This window comes from Struthio camelus, chromosome 2 (assembly GCF_040807025.1).
Source record: "Struthio camelus isolate bStrCam1 chromosome 2, bStrCam1.hap1, whole genome shotgun sequence".
Classification (NCBI taxonomy): domain Eukaryota; kingdom Metazoa; phylum Chordata; class Aves; order Struthioniformes; family Struthionidae; genus Struthio; species Struthio camelus.
In genome coordinates this window covers 141221109-141248394 of record NC_090943.1, presented here as the reverse complement: position 1 = coordinate 141248394, position 27286 = coordinate 141221109, and the positions used below count along the sequence as shown (strand labels likewise).

General features: G+C 37.2%; 1 protein-coding gene across 4 annotated transcripts in view; it reads left to right on the top strand.

Moving 5' to 3' along the window:
* The window catches only part of SPIDR (scaffold protein involved in DNA repair), a 212745-nt gene that overhangs the window by 80474 nt on the left and 104985 nt on the right, over window positions 1-27286 (top strand). For all 4 annotated transcript variants that reach the window (XM_068932758.1, XM_068932757.1, XM_068932756.1 and 1 more), the window contains one exon: window positions 2805-3024. In XM_068932758.1, the coding sequence (XP_068788859.1) occupies window positions 2805-3024 (220 nt within the window). The remainder of the gene's footprint in view (window positions 1-2804; window positions 3025-27286) is intronic.

The window sequence follows — 27286 nt, the reverse complement described above, 5'->3', positions numbered from 1 at the left end:
GAGAGAGAACATTGCAAAACCTTAAAGTAACCTCTTCACAGAAATGAACAAACAAGCAAACTTCTCTGGAAGCTGTAGAAGTTGCAGTGATCCAGCCTATCTAATCACCCACAAGTTCTCCCTTCTAAGTGCAGCCATATATATTTGATTTATTTTTGATTGGCATAACAATGCAAGAGCCAAATGAATTAAAAATAGAGCTACGTTCTGAACTTTGGTGTTTCATCACATGCCAGAAATCCAAAGTGCTTTTTCATGTTGTTTGAGAGAGCGTTCTATCATCAGCAGTAATAATAATTTCTGAGTAATTAAATTAAACTATCTCTGTGCATCTAAATAAACAAATAGATTGTGGTTCTGTAGAATGTGTGTTTGTGCCAAGTTTTAGACTTTAACAACTGTTAAAATTGTACTGCTTTTAACGTAGAAGCATTCTGCTTCATTTAGTATAAACTCCCAGTGTTTGGGGCAACTTTAAAACTAGATTGCAAGAGAATCTGGAGCGTTGGTAGAGTTTTTTTCTCCAATGTCTTTCAGAAGCCTTCATATAAATGTAATTCTTCATTTACTCCTGATTTTTAACTGTTTCATAATCACGTATTTTAAAGAAAAACGTTACCAGGACATCGTTCTGTTTTACAGTCATTTCTTCAAGGTGCTTCATCAACTGACCAGAATATATGCTGTTGACCAGTGAGAATTGTCATAAAATTTTATACAGAAAAAATGCATAGCTCAGAAGAGAGAAACAGCTTCTTTCATGAGTTGTGTCTCTCTCTATATTTTAAATTGTTGAGAAGTTGATTTTTTGAGTGATTTTTAAAGTGGATGAAAATCTAAACTGTATGTGTAGAGGGAAGAGGTAAATGTTCAGTTGCTTTGAAAGCTGAGAATTTTTGTGGTTGGGAGAATTTGTTTATGTGTGCCAGATGACTTGGAGTTGACAGAGGAGCAAAACTGCAGCTAGTCAGGCGAAGTCGAATTCAAGTGTGAATATTCTAAATCCTTGCTTTTAGGTATAGAAAACTAGTCCACGCTCACACTTGTCTGTGTGTGTGGAAACTTCTGTTCTTAACCAGTGGAGTGAGTACCTGGAGTATTTTGGAGTATTTTTGCAGTGCTACAGCCTTTCCCAGTAACGTAACAGCGATGAGGAGTAATAGCAACGGTGTCTATTGCTCTTCATCAGTAGATCTCAAAGAACTTGGTAGAAAGATTCAGTTCTCTTGCCCCTGGTTCACAGATCTGGAAAATGCGGCCAAGCTGTAATGGTTTGGACAGAAATGGTTCATGAGCATCAGATGGGGGACTTTCTGGTGGAACTTGTATCCAGTTGGAAAATACCAGGTCATGGGAAACTGTGTTTTGCAGAAGCATGTTGCATGTGATGAAAACTTGGTTCAAATAAAGTGGTTTCAAGAACATTTCAGTTTGATGTTTCAAAATGACTGTATTTCAATTTTATTATAAAACATAATAAAGACTGGAGAATATATAACAGAGAGAATTTTTTTTTATTTTTTTTTGTAGAATTGAACTTTATTAAATAAAACCTGAAAAGTTTTAGGCCCCAATTTCTTTGATTTGGGTTTTTTTTTTTTTTGAAGTTTCTCATTAACTGAAACTAAAATATTTTGATTTATTTTCCAAAGGAAATGCATTTACAGTTGTGAAATGGGCCTTAAAAATAAATAAACAAATAACTAGCACAGCTCCACTCTTAAGTTCCAGAACCACGTTCAGAGTTCCTCCCCTGCTTTTTCTTTGCTGTGGGAAGACAATAATTTATATCAGCTGTTTTTCTTGGAATATTCTTTTTCCCAACACAACTTATGAATCGGAATTGGTAGATTTGGGGCTCTATTGTCCTCTGTCTTTCCCCGCTAACTGATAGTAGGATTTAGTGGATGGAAAATGATAACTTTCCCCTCAGTGACCAGAGTGCAAATTTGGAGCAGGGCTAGCGGAGAAAAGGAATAAATCTTACAGAATAAGGGCAGAGTTAGAATTGCCCCAGTCTGCCTGAGGAGATGCTGCCCTGTGCAGACTGCAAAGGGAGCTAGGAGTAACTTTTCTTCGGTGCAAAGTTGTTACTTATTCAGGACAGAAAAAAGTGCTTAGAATCGAATTGCGGGATTATTGGGATATGTTAATGTTACTTTAAAACAAGAGAACCTTCTATATCCTCAATGCAATTTTTGGTTGTTAAATAGTCACGTAGTGAGGAAATGGATGATTAGTTTTGCAATAATTATTTTTGAACAGTATATCTATCTTAGTCCTTCTTTCTCTACTTTTGTCCCTAAATGTGAATCCTTAGATTTTAGATTCTTCATACCTAACTGGTACTCTTTTAGCTTGGTCCCTGACAGCTGTTGTTTTGGGGAAGGTTGGGGAGGACAAACACAGCTTCACCTTAAACATAGCACAGTTTTTCTGTTTTTAAATGAATGTAGTTTGTGTAGTAGCTGATTAAAGAGAATAGGAACAAGATGAATGAACTGGGAGATTAAAAAATTCTAATATGATGGGGGGGTTCTGCTTTTTTAACAACTTTGTGATTTCATCAGTTTTTGAAGGACATGCAGGTATGCTTTTGTCTTCCACGGTTCATTGTATGCATGAAGAAAAAAAATTCTGACCCAAAAACTTTAACATAAGTCTTTCAATGTGGTGATGCATTCTACTTCATATATGGCTTTTGCAGAGGGCAGAATAGAGGGCACACATCTGCAGTGTGCCTGAATTTCTTTTCCCTCACCCAAACTTTGCTTTTTTTTTTTTTCTCATTTATAAATTTCCAGATAAATCTGGTGTCCTGATTGTGAAGATCTTAGAAGTGTTTGAGGAGTGTACAATGCACGTTGCCATCTGCCAGCAGCTGGAACAGTCTCCTGCTGCAATTGCCTCCAAAGATGTTGTCACCAGTACAGTAGAACCAATACTCAAAGTCCTCTTTGCAAGAGAGACAGCAGCTCACCTGAAGAGTGGGCCACAGGATATCATCCACATCTATCCTCCATGGTAAGTAGAGAGAACTGGTCATACTTGCTGTAGTACTGTAGAACAAGGGCATTTTGTTAGAATACTTGTTGTGGTGTTGCAGAAACGACCTTGGAGGGGGGAAAAAAAGCAGGGCTCTCTTATGGTGATCTGTCTCTGGCAGCTTGGGAGACTTTGACAGGTATCTTGACGATAATTTGGATAACAACTAAACGTATAGCATAATGCCTCTAGTGCTGCTCAGGGCTTCAGTGTTGTTTTCACTTAATATTTGCATGTTTAGAGTGATAGAATGGCATGAGCGATGTCTTATCAATGATAAGGCCAATAAAGTGCATACTTTCTGGTAGCAAAGTAGTTCAGGAATGCTCATCTGTTGTCTCTAGTTTGGGTGTAATGTTTCAGAGGAAAAGTCTATATTAACTGTATAGCATTCAGCAAAGATAATGTGCAGCTTAACAACAGGAAAAAAGAAGAAATGAGAGATCCACGCTACTCTTAAGGAATTAGTAAACGCATTTTGGATGATTCCACCATTGCTGTTGCTGTCCTCAGTTCCCCAAATCCTTCTTCAGGGCACCTTGTTGAACCTTTTCTGGAATTGTTCAAAATGTTTGGTCTAGATTTGTGATTTTTCTGGATTGGATTACTTTCCTGATCTTAAGGGGTAGCATAAAGTGATGAGATTTCTGGTAAAGCAGCTGGCAGTTGGTGTAGCTGTAAGTGGGGGAGTTTGGTCATTATAAAAGTTCAGGAACACTTTGAAGCAGGGCTGTTACTCCTCTTTTCTTTCTTCCTCACCCAAATCATAAGACAGAGAATTTTCTTTTAATATTTTTCAGTGCTCCATTATCTGAGTTTTAGCCTGCAACTGCAGTAGAAACCTACCTCTAAATTTTTTACTGTATCCTTTTGCAAAATACTTTTTCTCATTTTGAAAGATCCATATCTATTTTTTTTCTGTCTTGATTGATAGCTGCAAGTCTTTTCTGTGTTCTGCAGTTTGTGATCTCTCCCTTTTTATTTAACTGTTTTTGGAGGTGATTTAAAAATTAAGGGAAGATTCTTAATCTGTGGTTTATTGTGGCTACAGATGCAACTAAAGATAATTCAAATTAAAATAGGTCAGTAGCTAAGAGAAATACAGCTGAATATTAATGAAGTCTGATATGAATTAAGTCATGGGTTTTTTTTCTTTTCTTCCTCCAAGTGCTTATGTTTGCTCTCTTCTTTCTTTTCTCTTTCAATGATGTTTTTCCATGCTTTATATTTGATCTTTTATTTCCATTTTCTTTTTGTTTCTCCCTCTTACTAACTTCCATCCCAGTTCCATTTTGATCTTCAGGTTTCCTGTGCTGTTTCTAAACCACTAGGCATTGCTTTTATAGCACTGTAGCTTTCTGCGTAAGGCTTGGCCTGCACAAAAATTTCTGTACCAGCAAAGCTGATAGTTAGCGTACAGTTTAAAAGTTGTAAGAGTTTTCTGGACGTAAATGTTACACACACACACAGAAATATTTTAAGAAATCTTCATAGCTGAAGTAGTAGGATGCATTTTTCATGTAAGCAAAGAGTTATTTCATAAAACCAGAATGTTTCTGCATGGAACATGTCCGAGCTGTTAGTGTTGCTCTCTTGATCTGTGCGGTTCTAAAGGCTGCTTTGTGAAGACATTAGTGAATAACGGCAATGTTTCATTATCTGTTATCTCTAGTCCCGTTTTCTATCATTTTGGAATTATCTTGATACCAATCGTCTCTTTGCTCACTTGACCAAAAGTCAAATGAAGTTGGGCTGGATATTGTTAAAATAAAGCTTTTGGGGGTTTTTGTTTATTTGATTTTAGATTATTATTTGGTACTTTTCATTTATAATAATTAGAAATTTGACTTGTATACTTAGTGGAAGTTTCCTCTATTGAATTTCCAAGATTCTATTCTATTAAATGCTTACTTGAGAGCTCTGAATTGCTGAAATGTAATTTATATTACTCTGTATTGAATTTGTGCTTCTGTCATTAAAAACAAATCTAACCTTAACATAGAAGGCTATGAGTACAATCAGTGGAGCTATGAAAAGACTAATTTGGTTGTGTCTTATAATAAAAAGTATTGTGCTGTATTTCAATATGCACATCTGGTAAATTGGAAAAATAATGTAAATATGTATTTTTCAAACATAGACAATACTTCTTAAAATGAAGGGGGAATATTGAAGTTATTTAATTTTGTCTGTAACAATGCACCTGTCCCTTATAAGAAATTCTTGAAACCATACTAGAGTTACTATTTGAATTGCTACAGTCACCTCTGCAATACTAGTAAGGAATTCCAAAAAAGCAGCTTTCTGACTCAGCATTTGTTAGAAGGTAGGCGACTATCAAGTGTATGGACATTGACCCAAGTACATTTGTGTCTTTTGTGTTTGTAGTTTTTTTGTTTTTAAGGCAGAATTGTTATAATAAAGGAAAGCTGTGGCTTGTAGGGAAAGTTGGTAGTTTCTTAATAAGCACCCCCTGCCCTGCCCCTGCCCCGTTTCAAATAGTGAGTAGGTCAAAGAGGTGTCTGTAAACATCAAAAGCTATTTAAATAGAACTTCTGGCTAAATAAGCACTTTTACATATCTTATGTATACCATCAATCAGAAAGAAAGGGGAACAAAAAAGTAGTAGAGGCAAGAGCAGATATTTAATGCTTAAATCGTCCAAGCGTACTTGGGTGGACATCATCATTGTCTATTTAGAGACACTTGTGGAGTAAGGCAGAATGGGGTGAGATGGGGTAAGTTAAAGGTGGACTGCCTCTCCTGCTGTGAACTAATGTCCGTAGGGTAGAATTTTTGGATATCTTCAAAATTACACTCTAGAATTATGTTCTGTTGGTATGTGTTTTGGGCTTTCTGACCAGGCTGTTGAGCAAGCAAGAAAGGTAGCAGATATGCAGGTTGCTGACTTCGGTATGTGACAGCATTAATGAGCAAGGTTTGAGTGCATCATTTTGGAGCCTTTGTAATATTAGACTCTGCTTTAGAAATTGCATTTGTATGTGTTGTGAACTCAGTGCGTAACTGGGTGTGTGAACAGTCTCTCGCAGAATACGTGCATAAATACTTTCGGAAGCAATGTTTGGAAATTTGTTCCTATGTTTTACATACAGAATCTTCTGCTACTTCAGCATTTGAACACAATATTAATTTACTTAAAAAAAAAAAAAAAAATTGAAGTGTCAGAAAGCCAGTTATAAGAGTCTTATCAGCATGGACATTTCTCCTGAGACTGGTCCCATTGACTTCAGGTGAGCTTGGATGTTTGGATAAGAATATGCTGGACTGAGCCTTATAGTTGAATACATTTTTCTTCAGATCAGTGTTTAATGTCCAAGGTACATATTTACATTCTTGAATGAAAGGGATTTCAATTTCCTTGGCTATAGGGAAAACGACCTGGATAGGCTGATTAACGTTTTCAAACCATCTTATCTGGTGGAAGAAAGACCTCAGCTGTCTACTGCAAGCCCGCTCTGATCTTGAATCTGTATAGATGTGTTATTGCAGCGGTGTACCTAAATAAAGCCTATTAGCTTGGACACATCATGCTAAAATGGTTGCATGTTTTGGGCTGGAGCTGGCTTGTGTCTGGCCAGGTTGGAAGCCAGGAGGCCGAAGAACTCAGCACAGCCTGCTCCTGCCTGTACAGGCTTGCTTTTTGTTGTCTCTGCAATACCTGAGCAGTTTCTTGGCTTAAGATCTTAAATGAACACCTAGTAACTTTTACAAACTTCTTCTGGATCATTAAATGTTTTTAACAGCTAGAAAAGGAAAGGCTTATTATTGGGTGTAATTAAATCGTTTGCTAACTTTAATCACTTTGCACAAGTATGTATCCAACAAAAAATGAAGACTGCTTGCTAATTCCAAGACATGTGAGAGAATGAGAACAATGGTCTTTATATTCCACTGGAGGTCATTCTACAGCTTCAACTTACCCGTTGTTTTTGTTTGTTTGTTTAATTGTAAAAATGATAGCATATAATTTACTATACCTAACAGAGACTGATAAGAGTTGATATTTTAAAGACTTTAGGATTCATTTAAGAGCTGATAGTAGGGCTTGAGGATAGACAGGATCTTTCAAAAGATATTCCTGCCTTCTGCCCTCAGATATGCCTGATGTAGAATATTAAACATAAATTAACCTGAAGAGAATGGTGGAGACTAAAATTCTTTTCCCTTGCCACTCAACTTAGCAACTTCAAAGCATTTTAGGAGTAGTTCTTCAGTTAAACGACTTAAAGTACGTTGGTATTCATACAGTTACTGGCAATAGCCATACAAACTGCAGATCACGATTTGGGAATTATTGGTTTGGACAGGCTCATAGGTCCATCTGTAGCTATTAAACATGATTGTCTGGTATGAAGTCTGTCTTTCAGAAGGTTCCCAAGCTCCTCATAGCTGAAGGGCTAGGACAGTAGAAAAAACACTTTATTTATATTCTTTTTTTATATTACCTGCAGACATAGTGGCCATTGAGCACTGTAGAAGACGGGAGTCTCGGCTGGATAGCCACTGTTAGTGCAACTTCTCTATGTAAAAAATGTTAATTTTAGGAATGCAGTATAGTTAGTTAACAGTTAACTCTGTGACATCAGCAAGCAACTGGAAAGCTGTGCTTTAGTTTCTCATACCTGTGAAACAGTGGGAATCATAATAACTTAGCTTTGGAAGTTTTCTAGTGCCTGGTGAAAGTGTTTCATGTGGGCTTCTCAATTTATACTTGTCTTGCACCAGATTCAGTCTCTCCTCAGTGAAAGGTTAAAATGATTTCAAATTATTGTACTTTTACTGCCAAGTAAGAGTACACACAAAGCATTACTACAGCTTGCTGGTGTGTAGTAATGAAACCTTGTGTCATAAGTCCTTTAAGGCAGACGTTTTTGGTGTAAAAATACCCAAGCAAGCTCTAAACAAGCTTATTTATGTGTAGGAAGAAATCTAGCTTTGTGGACTTAAGTACTCATTTGCAGTTATCCTGGATATACCTTAGGCTGCTTGGTTGGCTCATCAACAGGACTTAGGATAAATGTGTTACTGTGCTTTTTGCATTGCACCATGATTTTACAGAGTCTTGGTGAGCAGTAAGAATACCAACACAGGGAGCAAACACAAAATAGGTGCTTTGAACTAGTGTGAGTGATGTTAAAAAAAGGTTTGTCCTCCATTTGACAAGGATTCAGAGTTTTTATGGCTGTTGCTCTTGCTAGTCAAGGGAGGCATTTAAGAACATGTTAAAGAATACCTCACTGTCACAAAAAAGATCGTGTCAAAGTGGGACCTTGGACTCCATATATTAATGAAATGAGGAAATTACCGACTGCTGCTGTATAAGAGGGAAAGAACCTATATCCTTTCAAATTTTCTCATTCCATAAAAGTAAAATACAAACACAAATTAAAAGACATGGGAGAAGCATCTTCTGCGTAAAGTCAGTTTCTCTGCATGTTGCACTGAGAGAGGCAGCGTCTCTGAGCATCAGATTGATCGTTTGGACAAAACCAATTTATACTTGCCATCTTCCTTTGATGAAATGTAAGCATTTATACACATGTGTGTATGCATGTACATCTATATGTGTGTATGTAAACAATACTCAAACAGATGGAAAAGAAATCAACAGGCAAATCCCTCCCATTGAAAGGAAGTTAGCTCTGTTTTTACATTCTTTCTTTGAAGATGTTATAATAGCAGAGTGGGAGAATACTGATAAGAGGGAAGAGGCTCAGTCAGAAGATAAAATTCTGCAAAACTTTAGAGTTGTAAAGCCAGTGTGGTCACTATTTCTAAAGTACATATGGGAATGGCCTTGGAGCCTCAGATCAGATCAGATCATCTGTTTGGAATTGCTTCTCAGAGATCATGCAGTTGTGAAAACTGAAGCTCCTTTTAGAAGAAGCTGAAGCAGTTGCAGGTTTCTTGCAGCTGTTTATATTTTTTTTTTGTTAGAATATACCTTTCCTAGTATAATGACTTCAAAAGAGATGAGTTCTGAAGAACAGGAATACATATATTTGTCTCTAACAAGCTTTTTATATCATTACTTTAATGCTTTTATTGCTTAATCCATTTTAACAGAGTGATAGTAAGGATTTTGTTCATTTTTCTAATTAAAAAGTTTTTGACTTTAAAACTTTTTAAAGTTTTGACTTTTTTCATCTCATATGAAGGAAAAAAATTCTGCTTCTAGACCTGCTGAATATATCCTATCATGTAATGTATCTATGAAACTAAGGAGATTAAGCCATTAGTGTTATTTGTGTTCTTTCAGCTAGGATATAGAAAATCAAAATACCACCACTTATTTGTAATCAAATGATTAATTGAATCAATCAATAATTATATTCATTCATAGGTGGATACATTCCATAAGTTATTGGGACATAATTGGAAAAATACAGACTTAGGAAGCTTTGATTCCAATAGAACAAGTCCATTTGTGGCCTTTCTGTCATTCATCATAACCACCTGAAGCAATAGATATTTTGGATGTGGGGTATGTCTGGTAAAAACAGTAGCATGATCTGTCTTTTACAGTAAGATAGATGTGTTTATTTTTAAAACTGACGTAGATGTATTGTATGGAAGCAATATATCAATTAGTATCCTGAAAAAGCTGAAAGAACTGTTCTCTGTTAAAGGGGATTTCCAAGAGGAAGAGAATGAAAACATGCTAGAAGTTGGGAAGCTCAGGTTAGTAGAACCAGAGATTTGTGGAAGATTAAAAGTGGATTTTTAAACATAAGTATCTATTTCTGGTATAATAGCTGATAGTATCTTCACACACTGGACAAGGGGACTTTCCACCGTATTGCCCTAATGTTGTACTATTTTTTTGTTGATGTATTTGTTTACTTTCAACCAAACCACAGGGGTCTGAAGCGAGGGATGTGTTAGTGAAGCAACAGCTTGTTTTTTAGATCAAGACCTAAATGCATCTTTGTCAGGATGAAAGTCTCCAGAAGCCCATGTTTCAGATAACTTAGCTGCACTATTTGAGTAGAATACTTATATTTGTCAAGACAAATGACTGAATTGTGAATATCCAATTGGTTGTTATGTTCCTAGGCTCACAAGAGCTATGAAGGCTACCCAGGTAGCTTGTGGAGACCTTGCTTAGAAGCAGCATTTTGTGTTGTTTTTAGGGCTCCAGAGGGAGCCTCAACCAGAGTGACTTTTTTCAGTATGGGGCATTTTGGCTGTAAGAATAAAGGAAGCGTAGGAAAGACGGTAGTGATTTAAATAGCCAGTCTAATGCTAGAGGGTTTAGACATTTTTGTTAAATACTATGTAACATCCAATGTTTATCCTACTTGAATGATTGTAGTATCCAGTTAATGTGAAAAATCTTAAGTGCCGCACTGTGGTGCTTATATGTTAAGGATTTTGCATACATTTGAGACCATGGTTTTTAGGAACAGAAAAGAAAGATGAGGTTTTTAATAAACATCCATTCCTTAAAGTCAGTGATGCTGTTTATGTTTGAGTTCTTAAGTTATTGGAGAAAAACAGTGAGAATGAAAATGTCCTAATTTAATTCTTCTTTAAGAATTAAAATATTTTGTGATATTTATTCTATAAATAATATGTACCAATTTTTTCAAGTAAAAGGTCTGTACTTGAAGCTTTCCAGCTTTTATAAGTGAGGAAATTCCAAGCATTTTGCAGTGACAGATACTGTTAGTGGGTAGTTGTCCACTGACGTCAAAAACAGAGGATGGTGAACAGCTTTGTCCGTGTCAACGAAAAATGTACGGTCTTGGATAAACTCTGTGTGTTAGCAACAGAGCTATCAATGATATATGAGCAGCTTCACATGAGTTCCCATGTGCATTCAATCCAATGCTAAATTCCAGATCTTGTTTAATGAGCAACTGATGGAACCAAGACCTGGCACTGCACAGAATTCTGCAGTCTGCTTTATCCAGTCATGAAGAAAAAAACAAGCTAAATAAGTTCAGATGAACAAGTTCAGTATTACTGCAGGGTTATTAAAAAGTTGTGATTTGTATTCCTCTGCTAATGTTTATGACTAACACATTTGGGACGTGTAAAACAATACTTAATTTGTAAAAAGATTATGTGCCAAAATTCCTGCAGTAGTTTAACCACTAAAGAACAAGTTTTGACTGTGTGAATGGGTTTTGTGTAAATGTTTAAGATTATCAGTAATCAACTAATCTTTTTTTAAATTTACATTTTGAAAAATGATGATTTCTTTTTGAATTGCCATCCAGCACTGCTATGTTAACTTTGTGGAATGCAATATATTTCCATAGCTTCATTGCGGAGAAACAATTTTAGCGTTAAGTACTATCCTCTTTACAGAGCCAGTATGATTTGATAGGATAGTGGTAGATGGGTAGTCACAAAAAGATTTTTACATGCAGATGTGTATGCAGTTATGTTGGGTTTTGAATATGCTGGATATTTTTATACCACAGTGAGTTTTCCCACTAAGTGGGGCATGTGTCTTTATGCAATTCTGTTTGGGCAAAAAAATGAATAAAGTCTAGGTTTCCCAATTTTTTCACGTCTAATGAGTCCCTTCCACGTGAAAGTGTGTTTTCTCAGGTACCTCCTCCCAAGTTGTCATATTTAAGTGTAGGTAAGCAAAAGTTAATGGCTATCGTCATAGAAGAAATAATAATAATTACAAAGTAATAATTTCAAAAATGAGCTTTTGAAGTAATTTCTGGAACTTTTGGAATTTTGCTACCAAAAATACAGTATTTAAAAAAACTCTACAATCTCAGGAAAATATTTTGCTGTTACTTCTACCAGGCAGATTGCTTTCCTTACAGTAACAGTTCATGGAAAAGATGACACTGTTTTTATGTATTTTTGGCAGCAAGAATTTGGTTAGTATATAAAGCAGTTCAGCTGTGAAACATTCAATGCAGTCTTTGGCATGTTTGATGATGCTTCTCTTCCTACCTGTCTTCTGAATCAGCATTAGCCATGCAGATGATGATATACTACCTCTGCCTGAGTGGTAGATGCCTTTGACAGCTTCCTGAGATGTCTTGAAGAGGTATTCCTCTTGTTACTGTCCCAGCACAGCTTTCTGGCAGACCAGGTCTCTCCCAACAGCAGTTTCAGAGACGATATCCATGACATTAGAAGAAATATACAACTGATAATTTTACCTTTGAGGGAGTCACTGTGTGTTTTGAAAGTCAAATCACTGATGTGGCACCAAAAAAAAGATATTTGAGTGGGGGGGGGGGAGGGGGGACAAGGGTTGCTTTAATCTCTTTGAGACTCCCGAAATGATGTCTGTTGTCTCTCATTGGTAACAAGGTTAAGACGCCTAGTGAATGTTTCTGTGGACATTTCTGTTTTTGCTGGTTCTCTTATTATCCCCCTTTTTCGAGTCTTGGATTTCTTTACAAATGGTAGATGTTTGTCGTAGAGCAGATCATACAGATGGACTTTGCATAGTCCTTCTGGAGGATCATTGTCCGTAGTCATTCTCCCTAGTCCTCTGCTGGAGTAAGAGGTAGTCTGCCACGTCCACCTCAAAGCTACTGCTGTTCAAAGCCTGATTTGTTAGTGCAAACCCAAGTCTGTTAGCATCTTCAGCTAATACCCTGTAAATGTGAACTGAGGCTGTAAAGAAATAGCACCTTCTACCATCTCTGAAATGTTGTTAGGATGGACATCTTAGATCATAACTTTTTCAACTACTCAAAAAAAATTTGGCAGAGTATCTACAAGAATGCTGCATGCTACAACAAACTGAGAACGCTGAAGTTAAGAGCAGGCTTTATATAGATTCAGGATAAAACCATGAATTACGTATTTGTGTTTTCATTTGTCTTCCTAAGATGGCATAGTATCTCTGCCTTGTATGTTTCCCTGAATCACATCACTTCTCAGAGTTGAGAATTTGAGCAGTGTAATTACATGAGACTTGTGTATGTCTTTGTGTCTTAGCTACTGCTGCTTGTAGTTTACTTCCCTTCGTTTGTCATAAATATTAATTTAATAGGGCTGGTACTGTTTTATGTATTGTGAATGTACAGAATGAGGAAGAGATGAATTTTATTGGCATACACTGTTACTGGAACTTAGAGGCATTGTAGCCTTAAAGGAAACCAGATTAAAGTGTGTGTATCTCATAGTTATTCTTGAAATTATTTGAAAAGTTCTTGTATAAATTAGGGTACTTCTATATTATCTTCTCGAAAATCCTTCCCCTCCATCTCTCAAACAAAAAATAAATAAATAGCCTAGCATTTTCTTTGTTTCTTTGCAGCCTCTTTTGGTTGACACTCATGGTTTACAGTTTGAGAAATTGTGCCAAGGTGATTTTTTAATTTTGCTGGGAGATTCTTTGGCTCTAGGAGTTGAGCTTCCTATCTTGCTGTATAGCAGGGAGCCGTTTGCTAGCTCTGCTCAAAAACAAACCTGTTCTTTAAACAAACATGCATCAACTTTCAGAACAATCTGCCTAACCCTTGAGAATTGCCTTTGGGTGCCAGTTTTTTCAGACAAGGCTGTAATTTCCTGATTTTTGAGGACCGCCACTCTGAAAGGAATGGAATCCCTTGGGGTTTACTACTTACCTTAAAAGTACCCCTTACCACCAACTCAGGTTAGAAGTAAAAATGTGGGGGAAAATTTATCTATACAACCTAAATATACATACGTTTTCAGAAAGGAAGTAAAAAAACCTTTTATATCTGTTTTTTAGATTAGGCTGCATGTGTAAGTATTCTCTTTCCATGTCTACTAGTTATTAATTGGTCAAGATGCTTATCCGCATATGACGGTAGATCTTCCTAGACAAACCCTAAATATTTAAGATTGCCTTCATGGAAGAGGTATCAGATTTGGAAATATGTGCAACTCTTCCCTAAAAATCCCCTCTGTGTTTTAGATTATACTCTCAGCACCCATTGTCTAAATTAACACAGGTATTCCTCTGTTACAATGTCAATTTTTAACTTTTTTTTCCAAAAGTGATTTCCTATCCCAAATTATCAGCTGTGCTGATGTACTTTAGGTATGTGTAGGTAGAACCATTTCCTACCTAGAGAGTGAACTAAATTTCTTAACTGCTATCATAATGCTACTGCTTAATTAGCCATACACATATTGCTGGTACTTTGGAGGAAAATACCCTGTGCAAGCCTCCAGGGCAGAATCAAGCCATGCTGTGTAACTTCTTCAGATGCTAAAGCTCTTACATAAAATGCATATATTGACATACATAAAAACTACATCTCTGTTATGAAAACTTATAAGCCAAAATAACACATGTGGATTGTTATTGCTCTTGACTGAAACTGGACATGATAGTAATCAAATGTGTTAGGACTATAATCGGGGATTAGAGGTCCTTAATCTGAGTGTTGAGTGAAGTGGTAATATCCTCCCTTTAACTTCTGCTTTGGATTTCTTTAGCTCTGTAAGTTATTTTGGAAGGGACACAAGCAGTCACATTGATGGTACGTTCAATGCTATGCTTATTTTACTACTTGGTAAAGAATCCTTTCCCTTTATTTTATTTCCTTTCTGTACGCTGAGTTACTTGTCCCTCAGCTGTACGAGAGTGGTTTTTCTTGAGACCTTGCTTTAAACTGAATCAATTAAATCATTCACAAAGAAACCTAAATAATGTATTTTAAGTTAGGTTTCTTCAGCAATCCTTTTTACAGTGTGGTCTTGCAAATGGTACTTTAGACCTAACTGAGCAGGCATTGAACTGTGGCATAGGTTAGGACTGAGCATCAAAAGATGGGAACATTTCAGATAGTGCTGGCAAAAATTGTATAAATATATATGCTAAGTATCTTTTTGTGTGTTTATAGCTCTTTGAGAAATCCCTGCCCACATAAACAATTTTATAAAGCTCAGGAGTGGGGAAACACTATTTTTAAATAATATTTCAATAATAATTTCTGAATCCAGGGAAAGACTGAAATTATTTCTCAGTTACAGATAACTCTTGTAGTATTCTTCTCTTAGTAGAGTTATTTATCACCCTGAGGTAAGCCAGGTAGCTGACTTTGGTACTCCATTTTTACTGTCAGCTGCTTCAGCCAGTGAACACATCTCTCCTAACCTTAACATGACTTGTATATGTTCCTTATGTTCTTCCTATTTGCTGCTGAAGGTGGCAATGTTGTCAGCATAAGCCCAGGTGAAATAGTTCTGCCAACACTCTGTTGACTGATCTCTTGACTATAGCTTCAGCGTTTAGACCTTTTTCTAAATCAAAACTTCACATCCATTAGAAAATAGTCTCTAAATGAGAGATTTAAGTTTAGTATGCCATTATTTTTTGCACTACTTTGAATAACCTTGTGCATTATCTGTTTTGGATGAGCATTAGACAGTCACGGCACTGTCTACATAACTTCCTCCTCCATCCTTTTTATATGCAGTAGCACTAAAGAAGGCCATGTGCCATTCTGTTCAACGCTTACTTTCTTAAAAGATTTTTTTTCCTACTTGTTCATATTGATTTTGCATGCTGACTAGCCAATCCTTCATCAGTAAAAGCAAAAGTTACCTCATAAGTTCAACACTGGTTTGTTCAAAACCCTTGTCAAAGTTTCTGAAATGCACTCTGATATTCTTCCTCCCAAAAAAGATGCTTGCAAACTTCTGCTTTGAAGTAAACTTTTGGCAGAGGAGAAATTGAGAACTTTCCTGCATGCCATGGGTTTTGTTAAGAGCTACCTCTTAGCTATGACATGCTTTTAACCTGTTGGAAGCCTCATGGGCCTGTTGGTAGGTTGTTTTCTTTTTCCCTTCTCTTTTCATGATACAACTAACTCTTTACATCTTTTAAACTAATTCAGATGATCCTTTGGAAGACTTCTGTGTCTTGTGACTGTTAACATTCTATTCTGTCTAACACTAATTTTCCAACCTCAGGAGAAAGTACACAAGTTTTTGTTTTTGTTTTGTTTTATTCCATTCCATTCCTTTTGACTCGCTTGTCTCTTGATTCTGCTGCAGTAAATCCATCATTGGTTTTAAATTATCATGGAACTTAATTTAATTGGAACCCTTTATTTAGTTCTTGGATTCACCTCTGATTCAGTGTTCCTTATCAAGGTTCTCTGACAAGATTTAATGGATTTCATCCATTTAGGTGGTCAAATAGGACAAAAAATACAGATTCTTGATGTACTCTACAGTAAATAGAGAGCAAATTGGGTGACATTATAGTTGTAATCACTCACTCTCCTGCTTACATATATTTGCAACATAGATTGAAAAATCTTGTTGGAATTTTTGATTAGTTGCTTGTTTTCCTAACAGGGGGAGGCAGAGCGTATATGCCAATCCATGTATAATTTTCAGCAGTCTAAATAATCAGTCTTTAAAGTCTTATTATTACCTCTCCCACCCCCCTCTTTGGACTAGCATATTTCCTGGGGATACTCACTGCACTGAATATATACTAAAGTATTCTGCTGCTTTTTCAGTCTTTGGTAAACAGATATTGGTTGCTGGGGAGCAAAATCTGTGACTGTACGGACACTTCACCCGTCACCACTCTTCAGTCTGTTGTAGGAATGGACCAGCAGTTCTCCAATTCCAAACAGTGAACAATTTAAGATATGATGGGTTTTATCACAATATTGGCTTTTCATAATTATTACTTTGTGTAGTAATTGCAGTATCAGTTGTCTTATTGCTATAAGAGTAAAGTGAATATGAAAAAGTACTTCATCTTGGAACTATCCATTGGACTTTTCTTTCTTTAAAAGTTGCTAAGTAAAATGTTTCATGGGATTAGAAATAATATACACTGTTGTGATAGTAGGAATATGGCTCTCCAAGCAGTAAAGCTAAACAAATTGAGACAAAAACATTATCATAAAATCTTCATGTTAAAAGAGGTAGATGCTACGTGCAAATATAAAGGATGGAAATAAAAACATTTGGAACTTCTATTTTCTCTTTCCAAACTAAAGGGAAAGAAGAGACCTGTCTGTGATTTCAGAGTATTGTTAACAAGCCCTTATAGCTATTAGGGGCCTAAAACAGTAAACAGCTTAGTAACTCCATAATTATATCAATAAACCTAACATCAAAATTGAAGTCCCAGAATTTGTATACAGATGGTTCCATTTTACATTATAAAAGACATTTTCTGAAGTCTATTTGCCTAAAACAAAGTTTTTAATGGAACAGCTTAGTGATTTGACCTCAGATCTCTGTATCCTTTTTTGAATGTAAATATGAATACCAAGGCAATTAGCTCAGTAATTTACCAAGTCAAACTGAGTTAAAATTATATAGGCAGAGATTGCTTTAAGCATAGTTGGCATGCTGTCTCCTGTGCTCTGATGGAATCTTTCTCAAGTGTGTGTCGGCTCTCTTAGTGTCTTAGTACTAGGGATAGTTCACCCTCGGGAAGTTTGGTTTAGATAAGTATCTGAATTTTTTGGGTACTGAAATCTGGAATGTTGCAGTGAAATCTGATGAGAACAGGCTCTCAGAATTGAGTCAGCAATACAGATGACTGCTGTTGGCTGCGGTTGTTCAGCAATTCCACTGCCAGTTCTGGCCAGAAACAGAAAACAAAGATGCGTGAAAATAAAAACTAAAGGGAACTAAAGGGAAGAAGGAATGTACTTCAAAAAACTAAGAGCAGTCTTCAGAAAAGAATTTGTGTAGGTTGTGTGCAAAGGTGAAGAATTGTTAAGAAATGACCACGTTCTCCTGTCTTGTAAGCCACAAAAGGAGCGTGGATTCTGAAGGATGCTGGCGGCTCTGCTCTTAGCCCTAATGCAAACAGGGCTGTGCAGCATTGGTGGTTGCTGTCTGGGTTGTTTGACTTACCAGATGTAAGAGCAGATCCACAAAATTAAGGGTTTTTTTTTCCCCTCCTTCTGTTTCTTTGCAGTTAGAAGTACATCAGGTGTTACAATGCACAATGGTGTCAATAGAAATTCTAATCGTGGAGAAAAACAGTTGTCCACTCAGACAGCTGACAGTAACCAAAAAATGCGTGGACAAGAATCTAGGAGAAAGGAGTTGGCATATTTTTTTCACTGTTCTCTGATTTTACTCAATTTTCTGATCACTTTTTCTCTGAACTGTTTCTTTTCTAAATCTTGCTACTCAGGCATTAATCCCTTTTTCTATAAGTTCCAAAAAAAAAAAAAAAAAAAAAGGAAAAAAGGGTACCTCTTCCTCTGGAGGAAGTCAGCTGCCATGGTTTTGCAGATTGATAGCAAATGAGTTGTATAATTCTTGATGAAAATAATCTTTTCATGAAAGTATCTCTAGTCTTCTGAGATTAAATTTGCAATCTAGTGTCCATTTATTGTGTCGCTGACAGATGGAGATCAAATCATCTTACCAAGTTCTGCCAGGGAAAGTTGGCCATGACTGTATGGCAATGATTGCTTGGTACAAGGCTTGTGAGTCACAGAGTGTTGAGGCAGCCTCCCGAAACATACCCGAAACTTAAATCTGTGTACCGCACACAGAAGGAAAGTCTTGCTGTGACTTCATTCCTGCTTTTGGCATCCCCAACTTATTCCTGGTGATAAAAGAATAATAGAATGGATGAACAACTGAAACACAGAAGCAAAAAATGAATTTAAGTTTCAGGGAAGCTTAGAACACCCACCAGTGCTAATCCGTGTTTACTTCATGCCGACTCTAATCTCCATCCAGACTTAGATATTGTGTATTGAAAATTCAGGTATTTTTCAATGTCAATTTTCCAGAAATTCTAAAAGTATGCTTTTTAGTAGTGACCTATTATATAATTTGCATGTGTTTACAGTTTTGATAAGGTGAAGCTTATAAAATATTTTCATATCTGGAAAAGAAAAGGAGGGGGGAATTTTTAAATCTCTGATATGTAGCTGTAATATTACAAAGCAGTGTATACTTATCTCTGTGCATATAGTATAAAATAAAAAGGAGAAAACAAAGAAGGAAGAATATCAGAACCAAGTGTTCTTCAGTGGCTGCAGACCTTCTTAGGTTGTGTTTAATTTTAGGCAATACTGAGGGCCTATTACACTTTCTTTGCATTATAGCTCTGAGTATCAGCCTGTTCTACTGAGGCCTAAGTAATTTCTACTACTTTTATTCAGGTAATTGCCTATTTTCCTTGTATTTCTACTGACTTCTGATTTTCAGTGATAGAAACTTCTTGTACTTCCCTTTTCTCTCACCTTGTTGCAAAATATATTTTTAAAAAAACCTAATTATTTTCTGATAGTTTTGCACAACAATGGCTGTTTGTTGATATCAGTGAACTTCAATTAAATGTATATTTGTATGTGTAAAAGCACAGATCAGCTGTTTTTTCAGTAAGGTGTACTATTGGTGGCTACAATGGTAACAGGAAGTAGGATAATGCTTTTCTAGGTCCTCTTCAAGTTTTATAAAATAAAATGAATATTCTTGTTGCCACCTTTGCCATCAATACCAGTTTGTTTATATGATAGCTCATTTCAGTATTTGTGACCTCCTGAGAGGAGGGCAAAACAGTGGTTTTGGGTTTTCTAGCTGTTTAGATGTGGCCAGCTGGTGCAACCAGCACATGCAGGTTCCTTACCAGGAAAGCAGTGTGTATATCTACTTTGCGGTTCTTTCAGAGAGGAGGTTTCCTTAAAAAGAAGTCATAGATAACATGAGGTTGGTCAGCAGATAGATATTCATTTGACTCTCTAATATTAAGTCATTCCATTTGGAGAAAAAACAAATATGTTGTATTTCTTTAAATTGCAATGAATTGAACGAGGAGTGAGTGAACTGGGATTGATAAACCACGTGCAGGTTTTGGAGTGATCTGAATCCTGCCATATAGAGCTATGGTTACACAGATAGAAGGACCCTAGCAGCACATAGCTCTTTAATTGTAATTACTATTAAAGATGATGCAAGTATCTTGCTTAGTGTTACCAGAACACTAAAACAGTGCGCTCAGTCAACACGGAGAAACTTTTATGTAATATGTAAGTATCTGGGAAAAAGTGATGTATGCAAACGCTCTACTACCACCGGTCATGTTTCTTGGCTGTTCAGGAAGGGTTTTGGCTTCTTTCATATTTCCTGGAAAATAATGATTAAACTAAAATCCACACATTAAGGTTTTCCTTGTTTTTGGAGTGACAAAATGATGTATACGATTTTTATTGTATTTATTTTTTATTTTATTATGCAATTTTTATTATACAATTTATTATTTTATTATACAATTTATTATTTTATTATACAATTTTTACTATACAATTATGCAATTATTTTTTACTATACAATTAGAGACATTTTTATTATACTTATTATACTTATTAACTTTTTATTATACAATTAGAGAGACAGAGCTCTTTCTTTATATCCCCTAGAAATCAGATTTTTTTCATAAGCTCTTTGGGTCTTCGCTAATCTATCTTCCTGCCCCCTTGGCTTGACGGAATTGAGGCATTCTCCTTCAAATCATGGATCTGATAACAGCTACTGCTTCTTTTCCTCTTCACTCTTCTTGCTGCAGTATTTCATAAAAACATATGGAGTAACTTTTTTCACCTGGGACATTTTATAGAATTTTAAAAATTTATGCCCCTAAAATATTAGACTAGCTGAACTAAGCATACTGAAAGGAGTACCCTGACTGGCAGCAACTTAATCAAGAATCTCACTTGCATCATTTTAGCCAACACTTCCCTTGAGAACAGAGTAAAATAAAGACGCTTATTGTTAAAGTGTTCTGATAATTGTTCCTTTGGATATTATGTGCATGAAATTAAAATGAATTTCAACTCTATGCATTCCTTTATTTCTAATTTTGTCATACATTGGAAGATGGATATTTTATGGAAAGGAAAATAATTAGGGAGATTTATGTTCCAAAACATGTTTTATGAAGGCCACATACCACTTTCTCCCTTTCTCAGAAGGCAGTTTCACCGACAATTTAAAAGGAGGAAGGTCAGGTGTGTCCTTTGTGCAAACGTGCGTGATTGGAGGAGGAAGGAAGTTCCATTCCCCAACATATACTAGTGCTTGCTTGTATCTGTTTTTCATTTGCAGATCTCAAGTTTTATCACATTTAATAAGCAGTCCTCCTCTTACAGACATTAGTTTTTATCTAGGTATCGTTATCAATCTCTCTGGAATTTCTTAAAAGTAAAAAACCAAACAGCACAGCAACGCAGAACTGTTTTCCTTCACGTGCTTCTTCAGAGTGCCTTCATATTAAGAAATGACAAGTCAAATGAAAGAATCATAAAAATTAGTGTCTAAGCTGTTTTAAACCTACCAGCGATTCAACATTTATTTGAAGTAGAAACTCCTTTTTAAGGGCAAGAAGAAGGGATACGTGGAATGGTCCTAAAGTAGCTTGAGCCCACTTCAGGTGTTCTGGCTGAGTCACAATTACCCCTTTCGAGGTTTATATAAGCTCTGTGTTTTGTGGGGAAGTGAGGAAAGCAGTAAGCACACAGAAATGATGTGCAATCCCTTAAAAAAATAAACAAAACCCCAAACAACTTGAGCAAGTTGCCATCATCTCTAGTTTGAGCTTTTTTTTTTTTTTTTTTTTTTTTTTACTCAATGTCAAAAAACGAAAGCAAGCAGTGAATGACAACAAATATGACTTTGTAGGACTGTAAAGTGGCTCTGTCTTTCCTCGGTAAGCAGATGCTGTTGCCGTCTCCGACTTTAACATGAAGGAGTTTTGAGCGTGATTCAGCGCAGGCTCCAGCTGTTATCACGTTGCCTTCGTTGTGCTGGGGCCTGGAATTTCCAGACAGCGCTGACCGCGGGGAGGTGGAATGCTGCGCTGACGTCAGCAGCTGCTCCTGGGAATGTTTTGCATTCCTGTTCCTGGCAATGGTCAGGTGGCTTCCAGCAAGAAGGAAGGAACAGCCGCTTCCAAAAAGAAGAGGGGGAAAAAAAAAAAAAAAGGGAACGAGCGCACGAGGAGGAAAAGAACACTTTATAATAAAAGTATTGTGGGGGAGGTACTTTTATTAAAAGCCAGATTGGAAATTAGAACCAGATGTTTTGCATTCGAAAGCTGCACGAATGTTAGATGCGTCTATTAATGACTGTGATGGCTGAGGTATTTGGCTATCTGCCTCACTTTAATCTCATTGCTCTGTATTTAAAAACAGTTGAGAAAAACAGATTTTTGTACCCGACTTCAGGCAGCTTCCTTTATACAATCTTAAAAAAAAAAAAAAAAGGCAAAATTATTTTGGGATAATTATTGTATTAAAGCAAGAAGCAAGCAAGAAAAGAGTCAGTGTTTGTCTTGTTCTTCCGTTAGTTTTGTTTTGTTCTGAAAATTAACATCTTTAAATTCAGTTTGCTTCTTGATTTGTGGTGGTTGGATAATATATGCAGTATGAGCTGGAGAGGTTAGAACGTGTAATTACTCTTGTTCACAAAGTACTTCCTTTTCTCTTAACTCTCTGTTTGTCCCTGTCAAAATGTGTATTTAGAGCGAAACAATAGGAGATTCTCATCATGACATCGGTAAAGTAGGAATTGTATTCACCACAGGTCGTACTTCCGAAATAACTGCTTTATATCTAAATAAAGACTTAAGTGCAAGAAACGTTTTAAGTTTCAAGATCAGCATTCCCACCTTGAAGACTGTATATGTTGATGAATAGCAAACCCCAAATGCTATTGTAATGAGTTCTGCTTTATGTTTCAGTGGGCACAAGAAACCTGATGACACTGTAACCTCAACAGGAACAGGTAGATCTGAGGCGTCTCCCAGAAAGGAGCACATCCGTTTCCAAACACCAAACCTCGGTTTACTTGATTTGTAAAATTTTCTGCGTAAAGCAAGGGACTGCTGGAGAGAGGAAGTTGAGGTCATGTCTCCCTTCTACTTGCCGACATGGCTGTGTTGTGAAGCAGCTGTGGATTCATAGCCTTGAGAGGGGGAAGCGATTCCTTGCTTTTGACCTCTGCAGGACCTGGCTCTGTTTTTTAAGAATTGAGCCTTCCACAGGTGGGACAGATCCTGCGCCACAATTCATGTAGCAGAACTATCTCTGGCTTTGCTATTAGCTCTGCATAGGAGAACTAACATGATTTAGACAATAGTGACAAGCCTTATCAGCATCCTCATGTGGCATGATTGTTTTAATCTGACCTTACTCGTCGTCATTGCATTAAGGTTTATTGATCTTCAGAAGGAGGAGTTAGCTGAGCTTATTATCCAGGGAGTATATTGTATGGGGAGAGGTAGGGGAAGCTTGTTATAAGGGAATATTTAGTAGTTGAGCCACGTTTTGGTAACTAGTGTCTGCTGCTCAGGTGAGGCCTGTGAAGCCGTGTGCGTTTCCTGGTACAGGCTGAAACGGAGAGGCTGCTTCCTGTTACAGGGTGGATCCTTCGCTGAGGAATTTCCAGAAATGTTGAGAAGTGCTGACTCATAGTATACAGTCAAGTGCTCCAGCTCAGGCTGTGCTAAAGGGAGGTTTTCAAGTTCTTGGCTGAAGCAAGCAAAAAATGTTGCTGTAATGTACTGTTTTATTTTTAGCAAGGTGGGGGGGGAGGCTGTGTTGCTTAGGATGAGATGCTTGCTAGTGGTTTCAAAATGACAGGCACTTTTAATTTTTTTCTTTGCTATTTTTAGAATTTGGAAAACAGGTTGTTTTGCTAAAATACAGTCACTTCTCTGTTTCCCCAGTAGATGAGCTGCAGTGAAGGTGCCTTAAGGAGTTCAGGCAGGAAGGCTGTTACCTCCATTGCAGTTCAAAATGCCTTTCGGGCCAGAAGATACTGATGCATTTGGGACTGAAACTGAGCTGGCACCTACTTGTGTGTATTTCTCACTCTTGCTGCACTGGGACTGCAGCTCTGATTGTTGAAGTCAAAACGTAGCAGGTGTTTGACTGCTGCTATTACAAGACTGTTGTAAAAGCTTGCTACGTTGATTTCTTCCTCTCCTGTTTTTAGCAGTCATTTCATAAGTAATTGCCTGTGCAGATTCTTATTTTCTTTCTGAACAGAAAATGCTGCCTACTGTTTCCTGCTAATGTTGGCCAGCAAACAGAGTGAGGGAGGACTAATTTTGTTTGTGGCACCTCTCAAAATACAGTTTTGCTGATTAAACTGTAGGGGCAAACTTTTTTTTTTTTTTTTAACATATGTGTATGTATTTTTCTCTTGAACAAACACTGGGTATTTTGGAATGATCTATGTGTATGCTGTCCTACAGCGTGTCATAAATGGAAAACTAATTTGTAGAAACTCTTTTATATGTCTGATTTCTAAAATTGACTCTCAGCATTTCTTCATTCCCAACTCTGTACATCTGCATATATAACAGTTTCAAGCCATTTTTACATCTTGTTAGGGAATTATATAACGTCAACTGATCTGCAGAGTTCTTCTAACCACAATGCCAATAATTTTTGAACCTATAGCATAAAGCAGCACATTATGCCAGAAAGAAGAAAAATTCAACCTCCAAACCCCACACATCCTATAGCAAGCCTTCGGCTGGTGGCTTGAGAGTAACCGATGTGCAGTTTCCCTGAGGAAGTAGCTTTCCCTCGTATAAGGGGAAGGCATTTTTTACCCTGATACTAAACAAATACCTATTCAGCAGGACACTGATCTGTCAACAGCAGAGAGCAAGAATACTTCTCTGCTGTGTTCCTCTTGCAAAACAGCCCTGTCGAGGGCCCAGATATGCTGGTGTTGCCAGAGGAAGAAGAGACAAATCATGGATACGGCAAAAAGCACAGGAAGGCAGGACAACATCAAAGTAGCCAGCAGGGAGATTGGCCTAGACTGTTTGGAACCTTAGACTGTTCCCGTGAGATGCAGTGAGCTTATTTATTAGCTTAGCACTGTGAAAAGGTCCCAGCCTTACCCACTTTAATGGAAATACGGTTCTTGGATGTTAGCTGCTACTGACTTTTGCCAACAGAGATCATGCAGGCTGCACGCATATTGCAGAATTTTCCGATCAGATCTACATTAATGAATCTAACTCTGCCATGTACCCATCTCCAGGAGAAAGCTGTTCTCCTGACAGTATCTGCCAGTTCCCTGGAAGATTTTATAGCAGCTGCAAAGTCTCTCTTTTAAGTCTTGCATAAGTATCTTTTCTTTCGTTGTGTCCTGGCACTCACCACTGAACTTGGAAAAATAGTATAGGTCTTACATTATTTCTAGCCACCTGTTGGTAAAATTCAGGCCAAGAGCCAGGACCTAAAAGCCTTGCATGTCATGTTAGATGGACATGTCATTTGACCTGGGTGGACATGCTTCAACCAGATTGCCTGACTCCAGATAACCTACACTACAATCTGCTGCTGCTTGGCCCTTTTCTAGTTTGGATGAGGCACAGAATGTACTTTTTTGCAAAGATTCTGTCCCCAAACTTCCAAAAAAAAGAAAAGCATGTATGTTGTCCAGCTTTCCAGGAAAAATATTGGTACATGTATCAATTTAGTAAGAACACCTACTCATTTTACAGTCAGCTTTTTGTAATTGAATCTGCCCTAGTAGAATCCAGGAGTTCTTTCTAGTAATATCATACTTTGCAGTCTGATTCCTGCCTTTAATACAGACATGCCCTCCAAAGAGCTTGTTGCTTGTGGCAGGATAAGCTTGTGACTTCTCAGATATCTTGATTGCCTCTTGCTACCTGTGCTTGCATAGCTTTCTAATCTCTCCACTATTTGATTTGTTTTTCTGCTAGTTACACTACAATCTTGGTATCCATGTGAAATCTGAGTGATTCATGATGTCTGTGCTCCAGTTGTCATGCTGGAGCACAGCAACGACACTTTTTATTACTGTGTCATTGTCTTATGCAAATCGCATTTACTGTTGATCTTGAGGAATTTCTTTTGCCCTTCTTGTACCTTCACTTAGGGTCATCCTGGCAAGCTATGTCTTTGTGGTTGTAGTGAGTGCCCAAGAAGGACTAGAAAGCCAGATTAATGAATGATAAGCCTTGAGTCATCTGCTACTTTATCAGCATCATCACTAATGTGATAGCATTATCATTAATTGTCCCTTGCTCTGTATCTCCATAGCCTGTGCTGGTGTTCAGAACAGCTCGGTTCAAGAACTGCAACGCGTATAGCTTTACGGCTGGCTGTGCAGGGCAAAGAGAGTCAGGCAGTGGATTGTATCTTGATGTCTAATAATTAAAGAGGAAGTGGTGGTGGTGAAAATAAGACACTTTAATAATCAGAATTTGAATATTCTAAGTAATGCCTGTCCAATTGTTTCAGTAAACGCTAGCAGAGCCCATTGTGAGAAAATTTAAAGAACAGGCATAGCAGACACAGGTGTGCACATGTCTGAATATAGGAATGAAAAATTTCAAGAATGTAGACTATTACTTATAAGCAGTTGGAATCAAATCAGTTACAATTTTTTTGAACCAATCAAGACATCCATGATAGCTATTTTATTTTTTAATGGGGAGAACAAGGATAGAAAAATGGAACAGGAATTAAGGAAAAAGTAGCTTACCATTATTTTGTAAGGGTCTTGAGCTCTTATAGCCTTATTTTAGCTCCTCTTAAGCTTCTTCAGTTGTCTTTTCAATTCTCCCGTATTTAAGTCTTCTCTCTGAATTTTAACTTTTTTTCTTTGCTTTCTTTTAGTTGCCATCAGAATTCCAAGATGTAATCAAAATTAGCAGCTGGATCCAAACTGTCATTTAAAACCTAATCTAAATCACGATTTTTCTCTTCCAAAGTAGCAGTGGCTCAAATGTGATGTCAGTGTGCCTGGGATTCCCAAACAGTTGTTGTAACCCCAGTAATCAGTATGTCAAAAAATAATTACATCTGCAGCTGGTGAGAAGGCTCGCTGTACATTGGTGGATGTAGGCCTGGTCAGGGCTTCGTTGTTGACGCAGCATTCAGACCTAATGCACTGTGGAGTATGGAGCTTCAGTACCTAACAAAAATCCAATCATCCGTCTGCCCAGCACTCCTGGATACCCTGAACATGCTGGTTTAGTGATTTCTTTGCTGTGTTATTGGTTCGAGAGTCCGTTTCAAACTGTCTGTGCTGATATATGACTGGAAAAGTTTGTCACTGTTTCTGTATTCCTGGCCTTCTGTGGTAGTACGTTCTTCTGAAACTGTCAAAGGATACAGGTGGGATCATGTGTATAGAAGACAGAACTTGTCAAGGAACAGGAACCTGGTGTCAACACAGGTGAAGGCTAAGTAGTGTGATACAGTAGGAGTGGCTCAGTAAAATAGTTGATGTGGGAGATTCAGCATCCCACTATGTGAAT